The 26,177-nt window shown below is 41.5% G+C and overlaps 1 protein-coding gene across 4 annotated transcripts in view; it reads left to right on the top strand.

Moving 5' to 3' along the window:
- VPS8 (VPS8 subunit of CORVET complex) overlaps nt 1-26,177 on the top strand; it is an 89,829-nt gene that overhangs the window by 49,771 nt on the left and 13,881 nt on the right. For all 4 annotated transcript variants that reach the window (XM_035133325.2, XM_060274616.1, XM_060274614.1 and 1 more), the window contains 10 exons: nt 150-248; nt 2,971-3,060; nt 4,689-4,735; nt 8,281-8,422; nt 9,658-9,747; nt 12,438-12,480; nt 15,002-15,105; nt 16,291-16,372; nt 17,227-17,309; nt 23,724-23,804. In XM_035133325.2, coding sequence (XP_034989216.2) covers nt 150-248; nt 2,971-3,060; nt 4,689-4,735; nt 8,281-8,422; nt 9,658-9,747; nt 12,438-12,480; nt 15,002-15,105; nt 16,291-16,372; nt 17,227-17,309; nt 23,724-23,804 — 861 coding nt within the window. The remainder of the gene's footprint in view (nt 1-149; nt 249-2,970; nt 3,061-4,688; nt 4,736-8,280; nt 8,423-9,657; nt 9,748-12,437; nt 12,481-15,001; nt 15,106-16,290; nt 16,373-17,226; nt 17,310-23,723; nt 23,805-26,177) is intronic.

The following is a 26,177-nucleotide window of genomic DNA, read 5'->3' as shown; positions in this document are numbered from 1 at the left end:
CGTTTGCATTTACAAGGCAGTTCAGCATGCAATGAATTATATAGAAATTGATTTTTAGATTTGTTGGGTTAGTACATCCATCAGATTAGTTTGTGATTTATTTATTTATTTATTTATTTATTCATTCTTGCCATTTGTTGCCTTTAAAGGAAGAAGTTTTCACTTATATCCACAATATACTCTCCATTCCTGGATATAACACAGAAGAAAAACAGTCTGTGTGGCAAAAAGCTATGAAACACATTGAGGTATGATTTAGATTAACTTATTATGCGTCTTAAGGTAAACCTAATTTATCTGCCTAATTAGGGGTCTAGCAGGCAGGTTGAGTGCCATGCCCTTTGTGGGTTATTTATATTTGTAAATTACACTCTCTGGTTTTAAAAACAAAGATGGAAACATTAAAAAGCAAAAACAGTTTGTTTTTTAAAAGAAGCACTCTAGATAATAACTTCAGTCATTATGGAACGAGAGACATAGCTATTTTGGATTTATGATATTAATTGTTTACTCAAACTGGCCCATTTGTTCTGGCTGTCTTTCACTAGTCAGAATAGCTGTTAATTCAGTACACACCTAGTTATCCATGCTCCCTCCAGCAGCATCTTCCCAGAAAGAGGTTATTAGTGAAAACTGAATTATCACAAAGGAACAAGCCTTTGTTTCTAATACTCCAGATTCTGATCCTGTATCTAAACCAGCAGTTCTCAAAGTGAACCTGCACAAGAGCAATTATTTTAGCTGTGAATAGACAGCTTGGATGTAGAGTGAGTTGGCAGGTGATGAATTGGCCTCTTGGGTCCTCCAGGCCATTCACCATGCAGAGCAGCTAAATGCCCCTGGTAATCAGCCATCCTCAGGTCAACAAAGCCATTGTTAGCACAGTTATCAAGAATCTGCCCATTGGGGTGAGCTCTTGTTGCTCTGTCCCAGCTCCTGCCAACCCAGCAGTTCAAAAGCACACTAGTGTAAATAGATAAATAGGTACTGCTGTGGCGGGAAGGTAAACACTGTTTCCGTGCGCTCTGGTTTCTGTCAGTGTTCCGTTGCAACAGAAGTGGTTTAGTCATGCTGGCCACATGACCCAGAAAGCTGAGCGCCACACCCCATAGTCGCCTTTGACTGGACTTAACCGTCCAGGGGTCCTTTAGCTTTACCTATCAAGATCAGTTGGAAAATCCCATAGAGCCTCTCAGCCTAGAGCTTTAAGCTAGTCCTCACCACTGTAACCGTAACAATTAATGTATAGAAAAAGTATGGCTATATAAGCTTTCAGAAAGAAATTTATTTATAAAATTAAAAATTCTATACCGTCCTTCATCTGAAGATCACAAGGCAGTTAACAATATAAACACACAGACACACAATTGAATAATCCTCATGGAAATTGCTCTGAACTCTTTGACATAGATTATTACTTTTTATTAATCCTAATAATGCCATGAAGCGTAAGTGAGTAACTTAGGTCCGTGATTTCCATGAACTTCCAAACTCATTTGAAATAATCCCATTGTTGAAGTCAACAGAGTCGGTGTGCAATAAAGCAGTTAAAAAAAATTATTATTATTCACCAGTGTGTTGCTTTTTATACATTGGTTAAGTGCCTGTCAGTTTGACATGATAGTTTTATCTCTGTTACTCTTTCCCGGGAAGATGAATGACCTTTTCAGGGAAATACCTTGCCTACATTGAGGAGGGGTTCCTCTGCTTGGGAAGTAGGAGTCCTCCTCTTTTCCCTGTCAGGAATGCAGCCTGTCTAGGGGCAGTGATAGATGGAGACCTATTTGCAGGACTGCTGCTAGCTTCTTGTTATGTGGGAGAAATGTAACAGTTGGTCCAATGTGTGCACATCCTCCATGGATGTACTATACCTGAAGCTCAGCATGACCAAGAAATAGAACCTGGAAACTAGTTACGTAAGTACGAATTTGCAAGATATTACAACAAGGAGCGAAACAGCTATACTTCAGGCCATGTTATGACTTTTTCCATCTTGGGAGCTGTAAGAACAGAAGAAAATTCATAAAGATATCAGCATGGTTCACTGTGAATCCTGCTGAGTACAGCCAGAGGAGAGCATTAAGAGTAAGGATGAGAAAGGAATGTATGCATGTGGAAAGAGAGAGCTGCTTTTTAGCCTCTAGGTATGTTCTCATAAGATGAAAGCAGGATTGAGTTAATTTGAATTCCACTGTCTTTCATTGGCTGTTTTCTATACATGTAATCAGTATTATTTCAGGTACTAAGCATGGAAGTATAAGCTACTAATCTAGTAGCTAATCTACTAAAATAATACAATATGTTGAATAAAATGTATGTATGCTTATTGCAAAAACATCCTGAAAAACTGGGCCTACAAACAAGTTAAGCAAAATTGTTCAAACTAGATTTAACTCTGTTGATGTCAGTGACATTCCACCTAAATATATTTTGTATATAAATAAATTGCAATGAGTCTACTGATTTCCTAGAGAAACTTTGTTCCTGTCGAAATGTGCTCAAGAAAAAAACCCCAACTAATGTTACATCCAAATCCACTAGCTGAACAAGACTGCCTGCCTGCTATAGTTGAATATTAAGTTGTGTGTGAAAACCAGTTCACACCATTATCCTATATGTTATGTGCTCTGAAAACAATTATACTGGTTACATCCTGCACAAAGTTAAGCTAAATTGCTTGAATGTACATAGAAGGCAGTGAGATGGTTTTGGGAATTTCCCAAAACCTGTATTTTTCAGCTTCCATGTCTGCTCGTTGAAGAAACAGTTGTTACCACTGAGTTAACTACCTCTTATTTTTAGCTGTCACTTTATCACCTTGTTGATTTATGAAAATATTTCAAACAGAATTGATTTCTGGGTGTGTTCTATGGTATTTGGTTGTACTGTATGTATAAGTAGGGATAAAAGGACAATTTTTTTTGCATTAGTAGGGATAAAAGGACAATTTTTTTTTCAACCTTTGCACAGGAGCTGCTGTCAGTGAGTCCCTTTAAAGCAGCCGATCTGATTTCAGTTCACTTCAGTGCGCAGATTGAACAAATAATTCAGAACCTTCAGGTAACGTATCACATGTGTCAACTGAGTTTTTAAATCGAGAAGTTTTCTATTAAGAGAGAGCTGCAAATTACTGCGTTGGCCAGTTGCCTAAAAATTAGGAATTGTCAAACCAGGACTGGGGCCGCCGAAAAAACATGTCTCGCAAAGGAGCACAAAATCTATGCATGAGCAGTGACAGAATGACCATATTCTTTGGGGAGATGTTCTAAATTTTATTTTCTTGGGATTGCACCAGTATCTGCTCAACCGGTGTGGCATACATAGCTATACTGCTGAGTCATGAGGCTAGATCCCAACCCCTTTGACAGTATTGCTTACCTAATATTGCTCCATGCTTTTTCCCATGCTCAGAGCAGTCTTGCCCTCTTCTTTAAATCCCTCACTATTAGCCACTTTTAGGTTTTTTTATTGTAATGAAAAGCTTTTCCTGAGCCACTTCAAAGTCATTTTTCTCTCCTCCATTACCTCTTGCTCCTCTCTCGTGGTCCTGAAGTGTTCCTGTTAGGAAAGGCCTTTTTTGTAGAAGGGCATGTGCACAGTGTGTCCTCCTATCTGCAGCAGCTTTCAGCTTCTTGGGCAAAGGAGCTCTCTTTCTGCCTGATCCTATGCCTGTTGACTTAGCAGTAAGTCCTACTAATTTTAATTGGCATACTCCAAGTAGGCGTGCATAGGATTACATCCTTAATTATGTATTAGACACCCTGGAGAATGGATGGAGAGAATGAGGTCATGCTTTGCAGGATTGTATTTGAGTTGACCCCCTGCCTTTCTCCACCATCCTCCATTGCTCCAGAGTTTTTTATTTAATCCCTTTGAGGAAAGGGATGGAAGGCTCCAATATGCATATTGAGCTAGATTGGGCGAAAGTCCCTGGGGAAATGGGCAGATGGAGAATTTAGCTTCTCTCATCACAGTATTGTTGTAAAAGTCAAGCTTCTAAAAAAAAAGGATATGAAGGCCTGTCCTCATTCTATCTGGTTTGGACAGGAGGAATCTATTCATCATTTAAGTTTCTTTCTGGGCCAGGCATTGATACAGGGCTTTTTGCAGTCCCTAACTAGCATATTGTTTTCATAAATATCCCGCTAAATTCCTCTTACTCTTTAGTGTGCAGCACAAATATAAATGTTCAGCCAAGACAAGGTGTCTAAAATTGTTTTTCTAAACACTCATTATATTCATCGATGGAGAACTTGTCACTGAGCCACTGAAACAGCTGGCAAATAATTTTTTACTGAACCAGTTAACTTAATTTGCCCCCCACTGAATATAGTCCAGCTCTTGGATAATTTTGTTACCAACATCTTAATAACTTTAAAAAATGATTTAGGAAATTAAGAGATGTCACCTGAATGTTAGATTGTTTTGGCCTGAATGTTTCACCTGGAGCTTTAAATAAAAGTACAAAGGGTAATGATATAATTTTCACCCTCTGAAACATGCTATTTTGTAAATCCTAGTTTTACTTTCATTCATATGCACAGCAGGCCTAGTTTTTTAAGTTTCTGAGGGCATAATATGCAGTATTTTTTGTGCCAAGGTGAATCCTTTCCATCTGATACAGTTTAAAACAACTGCTATATCAGTTGGAAATGTTCCATTAACTTTTTCTCCTCCTTGTTTGTCAGGATCAATGTTTGCTTTTCCAGTTTTTGAGGAGCCTACTTGACCCAAGGTATGTATACAAATGGCAGATTCCATTTTGATTTATTTTTTTTAATGTTTTTATTCCTTTTTGGATTACTCCATTTTAGCTTTTGGAACCAAAATATTTCCCTTAACATTTTGTTGCAGATGTTAATGAACAGAGACAACATTTGTTTTTGAAAATTTAGAAGATCCTTCTTGTTGAGGCAACAGTTTTCTCAAGTGGAGTGGGATTGTCTGATAGTGTTCTTCCTTACTATTGCATCCTCTAACCACCAGGCAACACTCACTGCAGAGTGCCAAGTTTTAACTGAATCAGCATTTCAAAAGTAGTTAATTTTGGTCATCTTACTTGGGAAATGTTTTGTGTTTTTTTGTTTGTTTGTTTGTTTGTTTGCAGTATTTTTATGCATTTAGTGAAGTGTAGGGCTTTGGAAGACAAAGATGGGAAACACATTTGCACTCATTCCCTTGTTAAAGAGGAGTTGGGCCCCTCCTCTCAGGTATATGTGAAGCCTTACCCACTTCAGTGGGACACGGGTGGCGCTGTGGGTTAAACCACAGAGCCTAGGGCTTGCCGATCAGAAGGTCGGCGGTTCGAATCCCCGCAATGGGGTGAGCTCCCGTTGCTCGGTCCCTGCTCCTGCCAACCTAGCAGTTCGAAAGCACCTCAAAGTGCAAGTAGATAAATAGGTACCACTCCGGCGGGAAGGTAAACAGCGTTTCCGTGCGCTGCTCTGGTTTGCCAGAAGCGGTTTTGTCATGCTGGCCAAATGACCTGGAAGCGGTACGCCAGCTCCCTCAGCCAATAACGCAAGATGAGCGCCGCAACCCCAGAGTCGGTCACGACTGGACCTAATGGTCAGGGGTCCCTTTACCTTTACCTTTACCCACTTCAGTACCATGCCGTTCAGCTAAGCATTCTGGTTTTTTTAAAAGAGAAACACAATTCATGGGATGCCTTTTCAACTTCAAAACCATTGCATTGATTGGCACCGCTGTTCTAAAGTTCTTAGATGGATTATAAGCCTACTTGTGTGTCTCTCTTTCTTTTTACAGTGAATATATAACAGGGGGGAAGTGGCTTCAAGTCCAAGAACTCTTGCCTGTGTGTCTTTAAAGAAAAAAGCAGTTTCTTAGTTCTTTTAAAGTAGCTTTAATTGGGCACTCCAATTATTCACATTGCTTTTGTAATTTATAAAATTCCTCTTTATACTTTTTGAAAACCTCTAGCTTAAACTTTGGAAAATCACATGTATTAGAGATGCAGGGCTAAGGCAGTGAGTTTGTAGAAGAGAACTGGAACCAGATTTGGCAATACCTGTTGAGGGGACTGTAGTGTGGGAAACAAAGATATACAGTAGGCCCATAACTTACACAGGGGTTACATTCCAGGGATCACACCTGCGGCCAAAATCACATATAGTCAAAACCCATTGGGTTCAATGGCGGGTGAGACTGCCAGTCATTTTTCTCAGAACCCTGTCTCCTATTTTTTTTTGCCATGCACATAAAGTTGAATGTGCACATGTTAAATGCATGCAAGTTGTGGGCTTACTGTAAATGCAAATGGTTCCTAGGAGATGGGCGTGTATGCTTGGAAAGGATAGCTTCTGACAAGCCTGACAAGATTTTGCCTCCAGTTGATTTTGATTTTGCTATTCTAGCTACCTTTTCAGATATTTGTTGTTGTTGCTAGTGCATTGCTAGCTGATGGTCCACCTTGTGTGCCCCAACACTTTTTTAAAAAAATCAATCAGAGTACTGAAGCAAAATGTTCTATTGAAACATGGGCAGCTATAGAAGCTACATCGCCCACTTATCTACCCAGAAGACATTGACACAGATTCAGCGTTTTCTAATTGCCATTGCAAGGGTTGTTGCAACTTACTAGTGTAAGTGCAAGGATAATGGTTGCACTGGATTTCATATTGCACACCAGTTGTGCTAGCAGAAGCATGTTGTGCAAAAATTTGGCACTGCAGGAAGTATTGGGGCTAAAGCAATATGTTGTGCACCCAACCATGAGAACCATGTTGGCTTTTCACACCTTTGACTGTGCAAGCCATTCCACTAAAGCATCTGGTACACTGCTAAGAGACTTTCACTTAGGGCTATGTTGAATTCATCCCATTGTTTTCATCCGATTGTCTGTTAGACAAGGCTTCTCTGTGATGACTTGCCTCCATAGAGACTGAAAGATATGGTACCATCTGTAGCCTCATTCTGGTTCCTGTCACAGAGATTCTGTGCCAGCACAACCACATCCAAGAGGGGGCTGATTCTGGCGTTAAATCTCTGCTAGGAACTAGGATGCCATGATCACCGGTGGAAGTCATCCCACGGAAGCCATTTCTGGGGGCCTCTGTGTAATCAAGAAACACAACTTTCCGTTTTGTGTACTTCTCGTTTGTAAGAGGAAATGTCATTTCAGAGAAAATTACATTTTAAATGGTGTGCGGGTTGCTTATGGGAGTTGTAGCAATATGCTTTGTGGTACAGCTGCTCATTGGTCATGGGCAAAAGCACTCCTGGCTGTGTTTATTTCCCAAGGCAATTTTATACCTCCACATCCCCCCCCCAGTCTCCAGTCAACTGGCTTTGTACCAATTTTAGAATAAATCTCTGGCTAAATTAAATGTGCCAGACTAATCCCCTCTGTAATTCCAGTCCCTTCATTGTAGTTACACCACAGCAAGGAATCTAGCCCAAATGCGCTGTCACGAAATCCTCTCTAGTTCAGACAATAGGCTACTCTCTTCAGGATAAAATCTCAGTTTTAGTAAAACGTTAGTAAAATCACCATCTGGGGTGAAAGACGAACATGCACACTGATATGAAGGCAAATGTTTAGCTTGTGGATTTACTTTCTGCTCTGATAGTTTTCAAGTTGGACTCTATATCAAATGATATCCAACATATTAACCTATTTTGAAAAACTTTCTCTTTGTGCACTGCAACTAATATGCCCTATATCCCTTGCGGTAATGCAGTACACTTTAACCTTGCTTTATGTGACTTTCCACAGTTTTCCAGTGAATAAACCTATTATGGTTTTTCTAGTCATGCTGAAATCATCATTGGCTATATTTCAGCCTTCAAGTCCATATATATTGCTTCCATCTCCTGTGATCTCCCTTGTTTCTGTTTCTCTTATTCCTGGCTTTGCTGTTTGGACCCAAATCACTTTACATGAACTGGTAGAAGCCATTCATACTTTATGCCATGAATACTAACAATAAGACTTAGTCCAGTCCAGTGGGGGCAGGTGTGCTGGGGCAGAGCCACCTTCCTGACACTGGTGGTGCTTTTGGTTAGCAGGGCAGAGGTGATGCAGAGGCTGTGTGAGTGTGCTGGTGGAAGCATCAGATCAGCAATGGTCCTGCCAGTGCACAAACACATCCCTGACGCAGCCAATGCCCCAGCCATATCCAGGTGATTGGAGGGGGGGGCTGCCCCACCTCCAGCAGCACTACAGTGCCAGTCTCTGTTTTGTTGCCTACTCTGCATAGTCTTCTGTGTTTGTCTAAAATGTGTCAGATCCCCAATGCGATGTGCCATTTGTTGTTTCAGGGAAGGTGTCAATCAAGAGTTGCTTCAGCTTTCTCCCTTCGTTACTGAGCAGTTTATTGAGTTGCTGTGTCGGTATGATCCTGACCAGGTTTTAGAGACTTTGCAATTCCTGGAGTCCTACAGGCTGGAAGAGGCAATTCAGGTAAAGTAGGAAAGCTTGAAAATGGGCTGGAATTGGAGGGAAATATAAGTTTTGTAAGAGTTGTTTTCACTCGTCGGCTAGGCCCTTTCACATGGTATGTGGAAGAACAGGCGCCGGTGACAAAAGGGGTTGCAAGGGTGCATCACTGGCCCCACTCGCAGTCTTGCAGCTTCCCTCAGCCTTGCCCCCGATTTCCATGCATGAGGTGTAGATGTCTGAGGCAGGCAAATCGATCTGTGCAAACCTCTATGGGAGCTGGAATCCTGTGTGATCTGAGTTCTAACTCTCAAGCTAGCCTACTTCTGTAGACTTCCCCAGCTCAGACATTGACCTCTAATGCATCGACACGGGGGCAGGGGCAGAGAAAGCTGGTTCTCAGAGGCAGGAGCAGTTGCAGGGCTCGAAGTGCCCTTTTAATCATGTGATGCTCTTTCAGTCCCCTTCACCTGCTCTATCCTCTCCTGTGCCTAACTGTGCTCAAACCTGGACCAGTACTTAACAGCTAAGCGTAAGTGGGAGGTTTCTACCTGGGACTAGTGGGAGCCAGTCTAACTTATGCATGCCTTGATCATGCTGTCCTGCATGCTGTAGTGGTATTAGGTTGTTGACACTGTACCTAAACTCAAGTTAATCAGTATTCCTGGTTTAGCTTCCAAAATGGTTTTAGCAAGAGCTTCTTCTGTTTGGGATGTGACCCCATTATTTTTTCCGTAGGTGAAGCTATTGCTACGGCAATCTCATTTTCATATATCACACAGGACTACAACTGATGAGGCTTCATAATATATTCTTGAAACTAGATTTCTCTTTTATGATGGGAAAGGCCTTTGAAATTCTTGGGGCCAAAGTGCATTACTCAAGAGTTCTGTGGAAATTTCCCCTGATCTTTTTTAAAAGAAAGAGTAGCTGCTTGGGAGGGAAGGTAGGTGGAGATGGTGTGCTTCACACTCTCCATTTTTACCATTTTTCTCCACTGAATCCCCACCTTCAAGTTTGTTCTCTCTCTCTCTCTCTTGCTATACTCACCAGGCAGAAGAAAAATATATGGGAACCACTGATCACTTACACTAGAATATTTATAGTATAGCAACTTGCGGGTCCTGAGGTTGTATCCTGAAGTCTGTTTTTTAAATAATAATAATAATCTAATAATAATTTATTATATACCCAAACTCTCCCTCTCTTTTAATTATAGAGAGCATAACTAAAATCATGTTTGTATAATTTTTGTTCAGATCACACAGAAATACCAACTCCATGAAGCTTCTTCCTATCTACTTGAGAAGAAAGGAGATATTCATGGTGCCTTCCTAGTTATGCTTGAGGTATAGTTGACTAGAAACTACTTTGAAATGCTTCAGTCACTTTCTGCTGGTTGTGTTGTTTAGTCGTTTAGTCGTGTCCGACTCTTCGTGACCCCATGGACCATAGCACGCCAGGCACTCCTGTCTTGCACTGCCTCCCGCAGTTTGGTCAAACTCATGTTCGTAGCTTCGAGAACACTGTCCAACCATCTTGTCCTCTGTTGTCCCCTTCTCCTAGTGCCCTCAATCTTTCCCAACATCAGGGTCTTTTCCAAGGATTCTTCTCTTCTCATGAGGTGGCCAAAGTATTGGAGCCTCAGCTTCACGATCTGTCCTTCCAGGGAGCACTCAGGGCTGATTTCCTTAAGAATGGATAGGTTTGATCTTCTAGCAGTCCATGGGACTCTCAAGAGTCTCCTCCAGCACCATAATTCAAAAGCATCAATTCTTCGGCGATCAGCCTTCTTTTCTGCTGGTAAGACCTAGTAACTATGAACAAGTAAGAGCTGTTCAGCGGTGAAACGGTGAAACAGACTCCCTCAGAAGGTGGCAGGCTCTCCTTCATTGGAAGTTTTAAGCAGAGATTGGGTGACTGTTTGCCATGGATGCTTTAGTTGAGAGTCCTGCATTGCAGGGGGTTGGACTAGATGACCCTCACAGTCACTTCCAGTTCTACAATTCTTTGTTTACCTCAGCTTATTCCATATCTCGGAAGACATTTTGCCATATTTTCTCCATATACAGTCACTTACATCTTGTCCATATTTTTATGATAATAAATACTATCTGTTTGATTATAACTTTATATTTGGGTGGCCAACTCCCAAGAGACTGCGATCTACTCACAGAGTTAAAAACTGGCACTGATCTACCTACTTTTTTGGGGTTCAGGTCAAAGTTTTTTTTAGGAAGGAGGAAGTCCCATTTGGGGGGGGGGGTTGGGTCAAAATTGTTGAGTTTTATCAGGGAGGAGGTAAAATGTTGAGCTTTTTTTTAGGGGAGCCACAGTTGTTCAGCTTCTTTGGGGGGAGCCAGTGATCTACCACAGACGTCCAGTGATCTACCGGTAGATCACAATCTACCTGTTGGACATGCCTGCTTTAGAGGGAAGGATTAACCCTTCTCTAACCCCCAAAAACATGTCTAATGCCAAATAACTCCGTTTACCTCATGCCATTATTTTGATTGTTTTCTCACAACTGCTAGCAGCAGCAAACAGTGAGGAGCAAGAACAGAAAAGTATCCTATATAATAAAGTCCCTGTGTCTCTGCGTCCAGATTCCCTGTGTCCCGTTTTCCGCGCTACTGAGCATGTGCCCCAGGGACACAGGGATTGGACGCAGAGGCTGGACGCACACACACACACACAAGCTCTCCCCACCCCACCCCCCCACCCCTCTGCCCTGTACTGGCTCAATAAGCAGTTAAAACAGAGGCCACCAGGTGGAAGGCAGGAGCAGGCAGCAAGGCCCCTAAGCAGGGCAGGCCCTCTCTCAACGTGCCCAAGGGCCTGAGGAGGAAGCCGGGACGACCAAAAAATCGAGGCCCCGGCTTCTCCTCATTAACAGGCCCAAAATTGAGGCCCAAACAGCGCAAGCAACCGGGAGACCCCCGCTGGGCCGGAACGGCCAGGAAAGGCGCGGGGAGGCCACCGAATGCTCAGCGCCAACCGCGAGACCCTCAGAAAGTGCTGGGGCGGGCGCAAGCCCCCCGGACGGCAAAGCTTCCTCCCGGACGCAGCAGGCGACTGAAAAACAGCCGCGGAGGCCAACAAAAGTAGCGGGAGCCACCCCACCCCCCCGAAAAACTGGGCATACACCCCGGAGCAGCCGCCCGGGCCGTCCAGGAGCCAGAATTCGGCCACTGGGCCCTGGCAGCAGCAGCGCTATTGACGGGGAAAAATTAGGAACCAAACAGCAGGCGCAAAAAGTGCGCGAAAACAGGGTGGGGAGGGATCCGCACTCCAAACACAAGCTTCGGAGGGGGTAAAGGAAGAAATACCCCCCGCACCCCCCAGCCGAGCCCGGGCTGTAAAGGTAAAAAAAGGGGGGGAACTTTGGCTTGGGGTTTGGGAACGGGGGGGGGGAGAAAATTAGGGATAAATTAAGGATCAAAGGGAGGGGGGAAGGAACAATCAATTAGACAAGGAATAAAAGCCCCCCACGCGCCGCTGCCACCGAAAAAGGCCGAATGTTCTAGCGCCCGTTTATTAAGCGGGCTGAATGATACTAGTTACTGTATAATGCCATTGTGACTTGAGTTAAACTACACATGTTTGGATGTCGCTCTAAAGCAGGTATGGGGAACCAGACTCTGGCCCTCTAGATATTGCTCAACTACAGCATCCATAATCTTCAGTCAGCCTAGCCAGTCTTGGCTGTCAATTAGCCACAGAACTAGCACTTAAGACCGTTACCAAGACTGTAATGATCCAGTAATAGGAGGACATTAGGGAAAATAAGCTAAATCCCAAAGTACGGCTCTTGTGCCCCTTGTTCTTTCCAAAATGAAAGGAATGGAATTGCTATGAGATAAAGCTGATTGTACCAATTGAAAATAAAAAGGTGGCTGCCTTATCTGGTCCTCCTGCGCTCCTCCCCATGTTATCCACTATGTAAACTCTTCTGAAGTCAGGGAAACTTGGGGGGGGGGCAGAATAATTGGCAGTAGAAAATCCTTGTGAGTTCAACTGATTACGTGTTTTTCTGCAGTGGCTACAAAGCAAGTTGTTGACACTTACATGTGAAGATGAAAGTAAGTTTTTAAAATTGATCTTTCCTCCTTTTTTCAGGAAATGTGACTTTTTTGAAGAGAGTAAAACTCCAATAATATCAAGCTGAGAATAACAGAATAATTGATTAGCTTTTTATTGCTCTGTCAGAGCAAGTCTAGACCACGTCCCCCTGACAAAGATGATTGCATTTTATCTCTTGCTTCAGTGGTGCTAATCTTCATCTCTCTCTCTCTCTCTCTCTCTCTCTCTCTCTCTCTCTCTCTCTCTCTCTCTCTCTCTCTCTCCTCTCCCTCTCCCTCTCCCTCTCCCTCTCTCTCTCTCTCTCTCTCTCTCTCTCTCTCTCTCTCTCTCTCTCCCTCCCTCCCTCCTCCTGGATTAGTGGGTTTGAGATTGTAATGTGTTTTTAAAGTAAGAAATGCTGAATTTGCACAAGTGCATCATACCACACCAACACGTGGCACACACTGGCAAATACCCCTGCAGGGGGAAGCACTGCTGAGGCTGGATCTGGCCAGGGCCCATGTTCCTTTATGTAACCCCACCACCATTTTAATTCCCCCAGAATTTAATGTGTGGGTCCAGCCACATGGGCCTAGCGCTCCAGTCTGCATTGCCATTGGGCCGTGGAAAAATCACAAAAGTAGATCACATTGACAAAAGCGGAGATTGTTCTGGCTTGTGCTTCTTTTTATCATGCAAATATCATCTGTTGCTGGTAATTTCTACACTAGAACCATTTGGTGAAGGGCATTTTAGAAATGCCATAAATGGCCCAGGGAAATAAATGGCTGATTTGGAGACGCTCTTAGGATTTAATTTCAAAGGGAAGTCTGTTCTAGACATGCAATGAAGAATAAATTCTTACTTCTCAGTCTTCTCTACTACAAACCTCATATGTTTGCTATCCATGTGGTTCTAGTTGGCAAGAGTTTTATACCATGGTCCCAATTTCACCATAGGAAGCTCCAGTCACTTAGTGGTATAAGCCGGGTGCATATGCCTAGAGTTACAGCAGTTCTCATTGTCTAGTAGAGTTGTACAGGTGAAACTCAGAAAATTAGAATATCGTCGAAAAGTGCATTTATTTCAGTAATGCAACTTTTTATTTTTACAAATGCTTTCTTTTGGAAATTCCACAGTAATAAAACAAATAGTTACAATAATACAGAACCAAACTAAAAGAAACATTGCTATTACATTTCATTAATTACATTCCATTTATAATTGACCTGCCTAACGACAAATAATTACAATTACAACAAATAAAGGCTTGACATATCTTGCTTTGCATGTCATGCATCTATCTCATATATTGGCTTCACCTTTTAAATTGCATTACTGAAATAAATGCACTTTTCAACGATATTCTAATTTTCCGAGTTTCACCTGTATGTTTGCATCCTTCCACCATACACATAATGTAATGCACAAGGCACACAATCCACATGGACACCTGGTTTGCATGTTTCTTACCTTTCGCAAAACAAAAAGCGGGAGGAAGAAGATTGGACTGAACCAGGCTTATGTGCCTACTTCCTATGCAGTCTCCATCTCACACAAGTAAAGTTAAAACGGGCTGTCAAACAGTTGTTCGAAAATAATGAACTGAATATATTTTTTATGAGAAACTATTGCTTACAAAGAAAAAATAAATGAGAAAAGCATTATTGAATTTGTCAGAGAAGCCAAATGTAGCCAGTCAGTTCACATTTAAAATTTATCTTAGAGCTTGTCTTTGCTCTGTAGTAACTTGGCAGAATGCTATCATAAATGAATTAGGTAGTTTAAGGTAAAAAATTATTTTAAAAAGATTGCTTGGGCCTTTTGGGTGTTTTCTTTTGTATTTAATAAAATCAGCTCAAAGCAAATGTTCGTAGCAACACAAGATCACCTCCTACCAAATATAAGCAGCCATGGAACACAGGGTAATGTAATTCATCCCATAATCTTCCTAACCTAAGTAAGGTTTTCTAAACATCTTTTGAATATTGTGACAGACTGGACAATTTAGGGATGTAAGACCCTCAGTGCTTGGATAACCATTATGACTTGGTTATTGAATTAAATGGTTTTAATAGTTGTATAAACGATAATAACAGTAACTTATGAGGAACGTTTGCTTGAAGCATCTGTTTTCAATGAAGAGGTAACTGACTTTTGTGGCATCTGAGCCAAATGTTATGGGCATGTCTGTATGGTTATTTTACAGAGCTCTACCAGTCAATGTGGTAGAATAGCAGCAGATAACCACCAAGTAATAAACAGCACAGGGGAAGCTGCTCATATGGGAGAAGGATAAATAAAAACCTAAACAGCCTGGTGTGGGTGTGGGTGTGTCCACCCCCGTCCTGAAGTTTCCCCTCTAAAATATCAACTTGTTCCATGGGAAGCTCCCTTATTATGACATGGTTGTGAGGGTATAGAACAAACTTACCGTAATTTACAGTCAAGTTATGTGATTATTTCCCGAACACATTGTTTTTAGCTGTCTAATTTAACTGCCAGAATAGTATCTAATTGCTACTTCTTCCTTAAATCAAGGTTCAATAGAATTTCCTTCATTAAAGGATATTGAAGATAGCTTAGCAAAAACAATTGCACTTTGCCAGAGGAATTCACACAAGTTAAATCAACCACAGCGAGAGGTAAGAAGTCTAGGAAGTGCTTGGCTTGTTTTCCATTAAGCTCATCTTATTGTAACTGGGGGGTGGCTGCGAGAAACATGCATCTAGCTTTCCCTCCCCCTCTATAACATCTAGTATTTTGAGCTGTGACATTGCAATGCACCAAGTTTCTCTGACCACCACCACTGACAGCCAATGATGTGGGGTGGGGATATGGAAAGTAGAACATCATGACTCAAGATAAGTGCTGGTAGTTATTGTAGAGGGGAAAAGGGGTTGCTTTCTTCTTGTTGTTCTTAGCTACAACCTTAAGTTTACCATAACATCTAGTTTGGTCATGGATGGAAAACCAGAGTTCCATCAGATGCTGCTGGAATCTGGACTCCCAGCTGCCATCAACCCCTGCCACTATGATCAGCGACCATGGGTGATGGGAGTTTCAGTCTAACAACCTCTGGAGCACCATAGGATTCCCCATGTCTGATTCAGGTGTATCCTATACAAAGACCAGATAAGGTTAATTGCTCTACTACTGGCTATTGTACTGTTATTCTCTAGTATATTTTGTATTTATTTAAGATGTTTTAATCTATTTTGAAGAGGTTTGCTTAAATGTAATTGTCTTAATAATAATTATTACTTAATAATAATTAGCTTGACCAGAAGTCAGACGGAGCCAGCCAATGACATTTTGCTCCCTAAGGCAGGCATCCCCAAACTTCAGCCCTCCAGATGTTTTGGACTACAATTCCCATCTTCCCCGGCCACTGGTCCTGTTAGCTAGGGATCATGGGAGTTGTAGGCCAAAACATCTGGAGGGCCGCAGTTTGGGGATGCCTGCCCTAAGGCAAAGAACAAGATGGCTGCCCCTTCCCTATTCCACATACAGAAGTTGACCTTATTGAAAGTTGAATCTTTCTTCACAACACTGAAAATGGAATAGCATCCTTCACAGCACCTGGCTAGCTTAGGCTTTCGGGATGGACTATAGCATATATAGCTTTGTCTTTCAACAAGGGCAATAGCGCAGGGTGGGGTACAGGAGCAATAACCATGGGGCTGCCAGTCCTGTTCTGCACAAGCATCTGCCATCGGTTGCACTTGCCTCACTCTGCCTAGTGGCAGGGCCAACTCCTGGGCCAAACTATTGCCTAATTCGGGTATACGGACTGGCACTCATGGGATTCCATTTTGTTTCTTTTCTAGGCACTGTGGTTTCCACTCTTAGAAGCAATGATGTCTCCCCAAAAGTTGTCCAGTTCTACTGCGCTGTGTCATTACTCTGAATGTAAGCACCAAAATATCCATAACAATGTGTAGTTCAGATCCTGTTCTCTGAAGCCAAATAACTGAGAGTGAGAATGTGAATAGCTTTGTCACTGAGCCATAACACTAACAATTCAATAATTGGCAGCTCATATAAAATACATCAAAAATGTAAGCATCAAGCTTATCAGTAGGCCAGATAACAACATCCTGTACCTTCAAAGTAGCCCCAAAGCCAAAACTGATTACATTGGTGCCAAGCAACTCACTCCCTCCAAAAATCTTGTATACCTTGTAAGAAAAGACCAGAAATCCCCCTCACAGTTCTTCTAGCCACAGCTCCTGTATGAAGACTCCTAAGGCAGGAGGGTGCAGAGTGAGGCTGGCAGAAGCACCCAGCCCTGATGGTTTCTCTCCTCCGGTTTACAGCTGTTATGTCATGAGTGCATTTGTGTATTAGCTTCTGTTTCTGTACTCTGAAGCTTGGTTATTTCTCTCTGTTCCTCTTTTCCATAGTAACAATCATGAATTTGAGCATTGAATCATGTGTGGGGTATGACATGGGAAACATTTTTCAACATTCAAGCTTCAGGAGCTCCATTTTCCTTTGCTTTCAGGCATAGATACTGAATTGCCCTTCTCCCTATGTATATAATATTGAGTTTCTGTGGAAATACCTCTCAACTGGAGAGGATTTGCTTAAGACACCACAGAAATTCATCTGAAATTAAATAATCACAGAAAAGAATTGTCTCCATTCACCATCCACATGCACCAGAGAATCAATTTTCTATTAGATCTCGTGACTTAAAAACACACACACTGGAATAGCATTTGCTCCTGTTAGTTATGAGTCTGATGTATTTGTTCTACCAGTTTTGAAGAGCTTGACGATGCAAGTGTTGAACAACATGGCAGCATTCCTTGCCCTGCCACTGATCTTGCAGAAAATTCTACAGGTGAGATGTAGAGATAATGTACTGATAATGTATTTTTAAGTGAAATATGCCTTTATATGTGTACATGCTTAAGTCGTGGCTGTTAATATCTGTGAATTCATCTTATTACATCTGGTTTGGGGGTGGTGGCAGAGGGTGTGTTGAGTAAAGTCGAAGTTGTACAGTGAGAAGGTTTGAAGTCATTAAAACAGCTGCTGCCAATAGGAACTGGGATGGGTATTTTGTAGCCTTTTGTAGGAAATAATTTAAAAATTGCTAAGACTTTCATACTCCGAATAAAGTGAATCTGAGAAGAAATTTAGAGGTAAGTGAAGGACTGAGTTTCAAACTAAATGTTACATAGGTTTTTGTCCTCTTTTTGTTACTATAAACACGAATACCTTGGTGAGTGGAGCTCGTGCTTTGCATCAGGGGTCACCAACATGGTGCCCTTAAGTCTTCTGTGGCACCCATGAAGGCTCTGTGTCCTCTCCCAGATGCTACCCCTTTGGTCACGAGGGAAGGACTGGCTTGTCCAGTTTGGCAGAGCCACAGCAATCGCCTCCCAGCAGAAACATCACTTTCACTTACTAGGAGAGGGAGAGGTAAGGTGGTGGGTGGCAAGGTCAGGGCTGCACAGGGACCATGGAAGAGCCAATCTGATGCACTTATATAGCCCCAAGTGTACTGCTGTCTTCCCCCTCTTAGTACAAGTGGCAGCAATGCTGCAGTTGTGTCTCACTAGATGCTCCACTCCTGAGTCGAAGTGGTTCCCTTTTTCTCCCTTGAAAAGTAACCAGGGAAAGTTACAGAGTCTCTGTGCATTCCTTCATAGGTGAACAAAACTGACTGGAGGAGGTTTGTTCTGATTGCTGTATTTTGCATGTTTTGTATGGAAAGATCAATAAAACATCATTAAAACGAACAGAACACATTTCAGGGTGTTCCATTTGCAATTTTATAAACCATGTAAGAAACAATGCATTTGTTAGCTCTTAATCCAACAAAGCCTAACTTTAAACGGCTTTCTCATCCCCACACTTAGTTTTGCCAAAGCCATATTTGTTTGCTGTCCTTTTATTGGAAAATGTTTTACAAAATCAATGCTCCCTGCTGGAGATACAACCTAAAAAGCAGCTCCATGGCCAGATTATGTGCCTTGCTTGTGGCCTCTACTAAAACAGAAGCCTACTATTGTGTATCAAATAATGGCTTTTAGATTTACCTTATATTGGACACATGATTCCCCTGAGATGCACTACAGCTTCTCTGTGGATGATTTATAATACCAAATCTCATGATATCTAGGTTGATAATATTTTTGTAAAATTGCTGTCTAGCATTCCTTCGGTGCTTGGGAGAAATACTACTCTGGGGATTCGAACTGGCACTGCTTTTATTTCATCTAAATTACAGCTGCCTTTCTCCTCATCCTAATCACTATTACCACTTTCTAGTTTCTGCTTCTAAAGGCAAAGTGTGAATTTGATATCTACTTTCTTTTGCCCTCCTGTCCCTAGTTTCCAGCTCCATTGATTTTTTTTTTAGTTGTATTTTGGACCTCAGAACAATATTTCCCACGACAAAGTGTCTTGCTGTCAACTGTAATTTATAGACGAGGTAAAATTCCTTCCATAGCATAGGTCTAGAATCAAAACCTGAAGAATCTTATTTAACAAGCTTTTTGTTAGTTTGAGCTACAGCATTCGCATGAGGATAAAAGTCCTTGGTACCAATCAGTTCATTACAGGAGAATGATCTTATTTGTTGTTATGGATTTAGAAGACCTAGTAGCACAACTTACTTGCTATGCACCATTTTCATGTCCAGAATAGGAGCCTTTTCTTGATCTTGTGTTTGCTTTAATGATAACTCCCTGAGATGGCATGCGTCAGGCTGCATATGTGCAGCACAATTGGTTGGGGCCTCACTTTCTGTTGGTGTTGTCAGATGCTGATGGAAATAATTACTTCTGGCACTTGAATAATATATCAGACCCACTTAGCAAATGTTGGACTGACACAGCATATCATCTACAGGACCCGTTCCCAACCTGATATCCTTGAAATGTTCTGGACTAATACCTCCCAACAGCTCCAGCCAACCTCGCCAATGTTCAGGGATGATGAAATAGGGTTGCCATATTTCTATCCCTGAGACCGCTTTTGAGCTATTTTTATGGGCTGCCATACATCAGCAGTTTCCCAGACATTTTGCCCAGACTCTGCCGCCAACTGCAGTATTCTACATATGTCCGGGAACATCCGGACATATGGCAACGCTAAATGAAAATTGTAATCCAATGACTTCTGAAGAGTGCCAGATTTGGGGTGGCTATTCTGTATGCCCTGAAATGAATTTAGTTTTGTGGGCAGGGAAAGCATTTCTTAGAATCATAGAACTGTAGAGTTGGAAGGGGCCCCTTGCAATGTAGGGATCCTGCCCACTGCCATCCCTGGATGGGCTCAAACCAACAACCATCTGTTGTGCCACAGGAGGACCCTATGAGTAGAAGATCTGCCTACGTAAGGTAAATAGCAAGAACATTCCAACAAACTGAACTATTGAACTGTCTCTTTGCTTAGAAAGATATTTTGTAATAGTATGTTTTTTAAAGAAAGGCAATAACATTTTTTTTATTGCTTGCTTTAAATAGATATAATCCAAATGCCATAGCAATACTTTAGAGCTGTTTTCAGCAGAAATACCTGGGTTATGATTTCACATTGTATTTACAGTTACTCATTTGAAATGGTATTAAATATGATTAATGTTAGATTTAAATTCTAAATCTGACTCATCAGAGGATTTAGTAACATTAATTCAGAAGGAAAATGAAAGAAATGCTTTGGAGCAATATTAAGGGAATTTTGGGGACATTAAGATAAGTATTATCCCATTAAGAGGATGAGCGGTATCTAAATAGAGATGAAAGGTAAAGTGCTAAATCTTTCACAAAGCCATAATCCCTTGTGAATGTTCTAAAATCAGATATCTTGTGGTTTCTCACTGTTTACCCTGTTCCAGAAGCAGGAAACTTTAAGATTCTTTATTTCCATATGCCTGTAGGAAAGTCAAAGCTGTGTCTGAGCACATTTAAGCATAGAATATCTATTTACTGTAATGTGATAATGAGCATTCTATATCTGCTGGAATTGAACTGTGGGCAAATAAGCAGTATAAAAGCTAAAATTCATATTGCATATACAGTCATACCTCGGTTTAAGTACACTTCGGTTTGAGTACTTTCAGTTTAAGTACTCCGCGGACCCGTCTGGAACGGATTAACCCACTTTCCATTACTTTCAATGGGAAAGTTCGCTTCAGGTTAAGTACGCTTCAGGTTTAAGTACGGACTTCCAGAACCAATTACACTCATACTTCGGGTTAAGTACACTTCAGGTTGAGTACTCTGTGGACCCGTCTGGAACGGATTAATCCATTACTTTCAGTGGGAAAGTTCACTTCAGGTTAAGTACAGACTTCCGGAACCAATTGTGTACTTAAACTGAGGTACCACTGTATTTCGCTTCCATTACTAACCAGTAGGACACTAAGCTAGACTGTCCATTATTATAATTATATAACCTGTTGCATGTGTTGCTTGAGAAGTAAAGAGGCACAACATGTAAATGGCATCAATTTTCCTTGCACCTTGCAAGGCCTCTAGCTAACTTACTCATCCACACTACAGTACTTTTAAAAATATTGCACAGCTTGATTTGACCTGATCTCTAGTATTTAAAGATCCAGGAGCTGGAATGTGCTTGTTTATCCGGGTGTAGACTTTCTCTGCCTGTCTAGTTTAAAGGGCTTTAAAATAAGGGTTTCAAATGTAATATTAGTTCCTGGTCTCCCAACAGCATTTGGGAAACCCAGTCTTTCAGGCGCCTCTCCTCTGCTGGTCATTTGCTTCTTTTTTATAATAAGCATCTGCATGCCGCAACAGAAACAATGTTCTCTGACCTGCTTACAATAACAAAACATGGGGGGGAAACCCAAAATGATTAGTGATAAATAAAAATCAATGAAAAAAACTTCAGCAGCAGCAGCAAGTAAAACAGTATAATAAGATAAACAACAACACTAGAAGCAGAATATAAAATTCAGTGGAATCTAAAAATAATGTCTTCACCTGGTACTGAAAAGGGTTAGGAAAGTGATAGGCAAGCATTGGGGGGGGGGCATTCCTTAACTAAGGTGTCACCATGAAAAAGGCCATTTCTCAATTAGCCACCAGTAGCAATTCACTTGGCAGAGGCATCTAGAAAAGGGTCTCAATGTCTGGGAAGAAGTGGGTCTTTCAGGTAACCTGGTCTCATGGCATTATAGGGGTTAAGGTTCCCCACCTCTCCTGTAGCTTGTTAAAAAGACACCTGGGGTGTTATCATTTTGTCAGCTGGGATTAATGTCTGGAGCAATCCATACATGTCACAGTCTTCACTGCCATCTCTTTGCTCCTCTGTCCTCCTCAGTTTCCTTTCTAACTAGCGTTTGGCGTCCCTTGACATGTGCACACTCTTGAATTGAGTGCCTCAGAAAAGAGGAGCTGGCTCGCTTAACAGATAAAAATAGCTTGCTATATGTCATGGATCAACGTACATGCTGTGCTAAGGGCCCAGACTTCCCAGTTACTCTCCATAATTTATATGGTGCCTCAGCATGATGCACTTCCTATGCTGCCGCTTTTAAATTATGCATGCTAAAATGAAAAGTACTTACTGAAAACAGAATGTGACCCCAGAAGACTCCGCTGCCTTTGTGTGGATGGATCATTGGTATGCGCTACTGCTGCCTCGCAGATCAGGGAGAAGGTTTAGGTTGACCTAGTAAAAAATTATAACTTGTGTGCATTTGTTAAACAGGAAACTTAAACAACCTAATGTAGAGGCTTCCCAAACAAGCAAGCATGTGGGTAACTTCAGCTGTATGGGAATTTTGTAGCCTCATTTGTAGCTCATAATCATTTATGTTTCTTTTAGCTACCCCCTGCTCAGAGACCGTCCAGAAAGCAGCTTTGACTGCGCTTGGCTTTGCACTCTAGCATCATATTGTAGGTGTGGGAAGCAAGTATATCAAGAGAAAGGAAGGGAAAGTGTTTTAAAACAACAGTTGGTGTTTGGGACTAAGCCACTGGTGCTGATCCAGCTAGTCCCCAGGTCTCTAGAGTATGGGGACAAATCCATGTGGCTTTCAGATATTCTGAATTGTCATGTACAACACTTGGAAGAATCCTGAATATGCCATCTAATCCTTTAATTTTTTTTATCACTCCCCTGAATCTCTACAGGTAGTAGCATAAGCTCCTTTAGGTCATTAATTATAAGGCACCACTGATATGTATTTGAGTCTTCTATATTAGTGCAGTCAACTTATTCTTGTACTGTACTATGCAAAGCTAATGTTCTCCGTAAAATTTGTAGAGAATATCTATCCCAGTCCACCAAAGGTAACTCTCCTTAAATGGTCTGTAATTGTCCTTACTGTTGAATAAAATACTTTATTTCTGCATATTTTATTTTCATCCATTGGTTCTTACACTGCCTTTTCCTACTACATTAAAAAGCCCAAGTGTTGACTTTAAATTTAAAACTGAGTTCAGCTCTCATGTGCTAATAAAATTACTGTAATCTTGCTTTAAGCTTTTAGAACACATTTCAATAACATATCTGGGTGTGAGTATTTTCCTGCAAGAGCTGCAGATTTTAGAAATGGAAAGCAGAGAGCTATAAAAAAAGTATTAGACAAGATTACTATAAAACTGTAAATAATGAAAATCCTGTTGACCTTTCTCTCCTGAAGCAATATGTCATCGTGCTTTAATTAGGTCTCATGCATGACCAAACCAGAAATTGTTTAGAAAAGAATTCTTATTGAATCAAGGAGTTCAGCAGGGAAAATCCATTCTCTTCAGTGCATTCCTTTCAGTCGCATGGAAGGATAGGAAAACCCTTTTGGGCAAAACAGGATTCATCTCTAGGACAAGGTCTTTTAGGGAGCATTGTTAGGCTGGAACCTTGTAAACCTTGTTGGGAAGCAACCTTGGAATCAATGAACTAAGAGAACCTTTGACAGGTAACTTTACTGCATATCCAGAATATGGGGGCTTGCACCACCCTTCACATAGTCTTCTGAATCTGCCCTGAGTGAATTTGGGGTTGTCTGAGTTATGTGCTGTTACTTCAGTCACAGAGAAATATTTATGTGAATAAACACTTGACTATATTTAGAAGATATGGATCTCGCTGTTTCTCATGCACTAGCAGTTTGATTAGATAAGAGGTTGTATGTTTTTATCGTAGCCAGAGAAGTCAATAGCTATTAACCAAACATTTCCCCTTATCTGCCCCTCCCCTCCTGCATTGGTGTGTGTAGTAGTTTTTCAGTTTGTTTTCATTGAAGTTGATTAACATCGGCTTGCAATAATTTTTACAGGATCCAGTCTATGGAAGAGGAAAACTGGGAGAAATTCAGGGTCTTGTTCTGGGTATGCTAGACAGCTTTAATTATGAACAAGTAAGTAGAATGGGCTTTTCCTTCCTACTAAGGTAAAGTGATCTTGCCTAAAAATTGAAGAGCTTTTTGTCTAATGGAAGATAAATTGATTGGCGTTAATTAACCAAACAGTTAATTGCCTATTAAATAAATCTTCCACCAGGTAAGATGAAAGCATGTGTTAACAAGCAAGTTTTTGTTGTCCTGGACATGACAACACCTGTAGGTTATCCGATACCTTATGAAGCTTCCTTTATACATAACACCGGTCTTGAAAGATCTACATTGGCTCCCAGTATGTTTCCAAGCACAATTCAAAGTGTTGGTGCTGACCTTTAAAGCCCTAAATGGCCTCGGTCCAGTATACCTGAAGGAGCGTCTCCACCTCCATCATTCTGCCCGGACACTGAGGTCCAGTACCGAGGGCCTTCTGGCGGTTCCCTCGTTGCAAGAAGCCAAGTTGCAGGGAACTAGGCAGAGGGCCTTCTCGGTGGTGGCACCTGCCCTGTGGAACGCCCTCCCAACAGATGTCAAAGAGGAAACAACTACCAGACTTTTAGAAGACATCTGAAGGCAGCCCTGTTCAGGGAGGCTTTAAATGTTTAATAGATTATTGTGTTTTATTTTTCTGTTGTAAGCCGCCCAGAGTGGCTAGGGAAGCCCGGCCAGATGGGCAGGGTATAAATAATATATATTATTATTATTATTATTATTATTATTATTATTATTATTATTATTATTATTATTATTATTATACTAAGTTAGACTACTGGTCTATCTAACTCAGCACTGTCTGCTGACTTGTAGAAGCTGCCTAGGATCTCAAGCAGAGGTCTATCCCTCATTTCATGTTTGCTTTTTATTTACCTTAAGGCCTTTGTAGAAAATGTGCAGTGTAACAAAAGTAGCGTCCTTGCTAAACAGCTAATTTGGGGATGGTAGGATTGTTTCTTCTGGACATGATCATGCTCTCTAAAGGAGCACGTTCACAGCACAGGTGTTCTTCTGTTGCTTGCTTTCCTTCCAGGTGAGGTAGTGGTAGCAGTGAGGGGTACATCTTGTCACCTTGGGCTGAGGAGCTGCCTTTGAATATTTCTCTCAACAGAATTTCGCCACTAAATTCCCCTGCTTTGATGAGCTCATAGTTCAATTTTCCCACTAAGTGGAGAGCTGCATTTTGAAATTTTATCTAATTCAGTTTGCCCCCTAATGTGTTTATTGTTTACCTAGTCCTTCCTCCCTGAAGGGTTCTGAGGGCAGCTAACAATATGAAATCCAACCAAATTCAATATACAATAATTAAAATAACAGTTATAAAAGATCACCTGCTTGTGCCATCACATGGGAAATTCTGTTCTATTTTACCACACTTAGAGCAAATCTAAGCATATCATTCTAGTTTTTTGAGCCCATTTCTTTGGTCAGAAACCATCTTCCCTCTCTGTCTGGATTGTATGGAAACTTGCATTTTCCCCCTCTTTCAAATGAATAGATTGTTTACTGGTAGTTGCTATTTATACCTTAGCCTTTTGATCCCTGGATGTATTCTCAATAGGAGATTCTTGTAGCTATTTTTGAGCCCAGAATAGAAAGAAGAAAAGCTCATTCCTCGCTTCCCTTGCAGTCATGTTTTCCCTTGGGAGCTTTAGGCTTCTCCTCTCGTCCTCAAAGTAGCAAGACAGTTCTTAGTTGTGATTTCCAGGTATGATGCTCAAAATCACCTTTGTAGCATGCCCTAAAGAAGGGGAAGAGGCACAGAGAGAAATGGCATTAACTCATCAGCAGAGGCAGCCCCTCTGGGTATGAGGAGGTGTAAGGAATTTATTTAATTTTCTCGCTGGGCATTTACTTTCATGAACCATCAGAAGGCATATTTCAGTACCATTTAAGTTCTGTAGCTGGGAGTCTTCTCTGCCATATTCAACTCTTGCATTGCTCTGGCATTTATTTGGGAATTTGCTCAGGGTGTCGCCATATTGCTTTCTTCCAGTGACGCTGGTACTAAGCAGGAAGTCTGAGAAAGTTGCTGGCTAGGAGACTGAGTTGGGGGTGCCACCCCCAGTGCTGTTGTTGTGTGTACACACCTCTGTGTAGGATAAGTGTGTCTGCATGTGAGCCAACCCCAGTAGCACTATACATAAATCACCGGAATATATGAAACAAATAACTATCACATAAACATATGCTAGTTTTGCATGGGATGGGGCAGTCGGCTTCAAAAAGCTGCATTGCATGGGTTGGATTACATGACTCTTGGGGTACCTTTCACAATTTTATGATTGTATGGTAAGTGTAAGCATTAACTAGGACACATCCATACCCTACACATTTAGAGGACATGGCTGCCCTCAAAGAATCCTACAAGTGGGACCCACATGGCGTGTTACAGTTCAG

Source organism: Zootoca vivipara, chromosome 5, assembly GCF_963506605.1.
Source record: "Zootoca vivipara chromosome 5, rZooViv1.1, whole genome shotgun sequence".
Lineage (NCBI taxonomy): Eukaryota > Metazoa > Chordata > Lepidosauria > Squamata > Lacertidae > Zootoca > Zootoca vivipara.
This window is presented reverse-complemented; position numbering and strand designations above follow the sequence as displayed.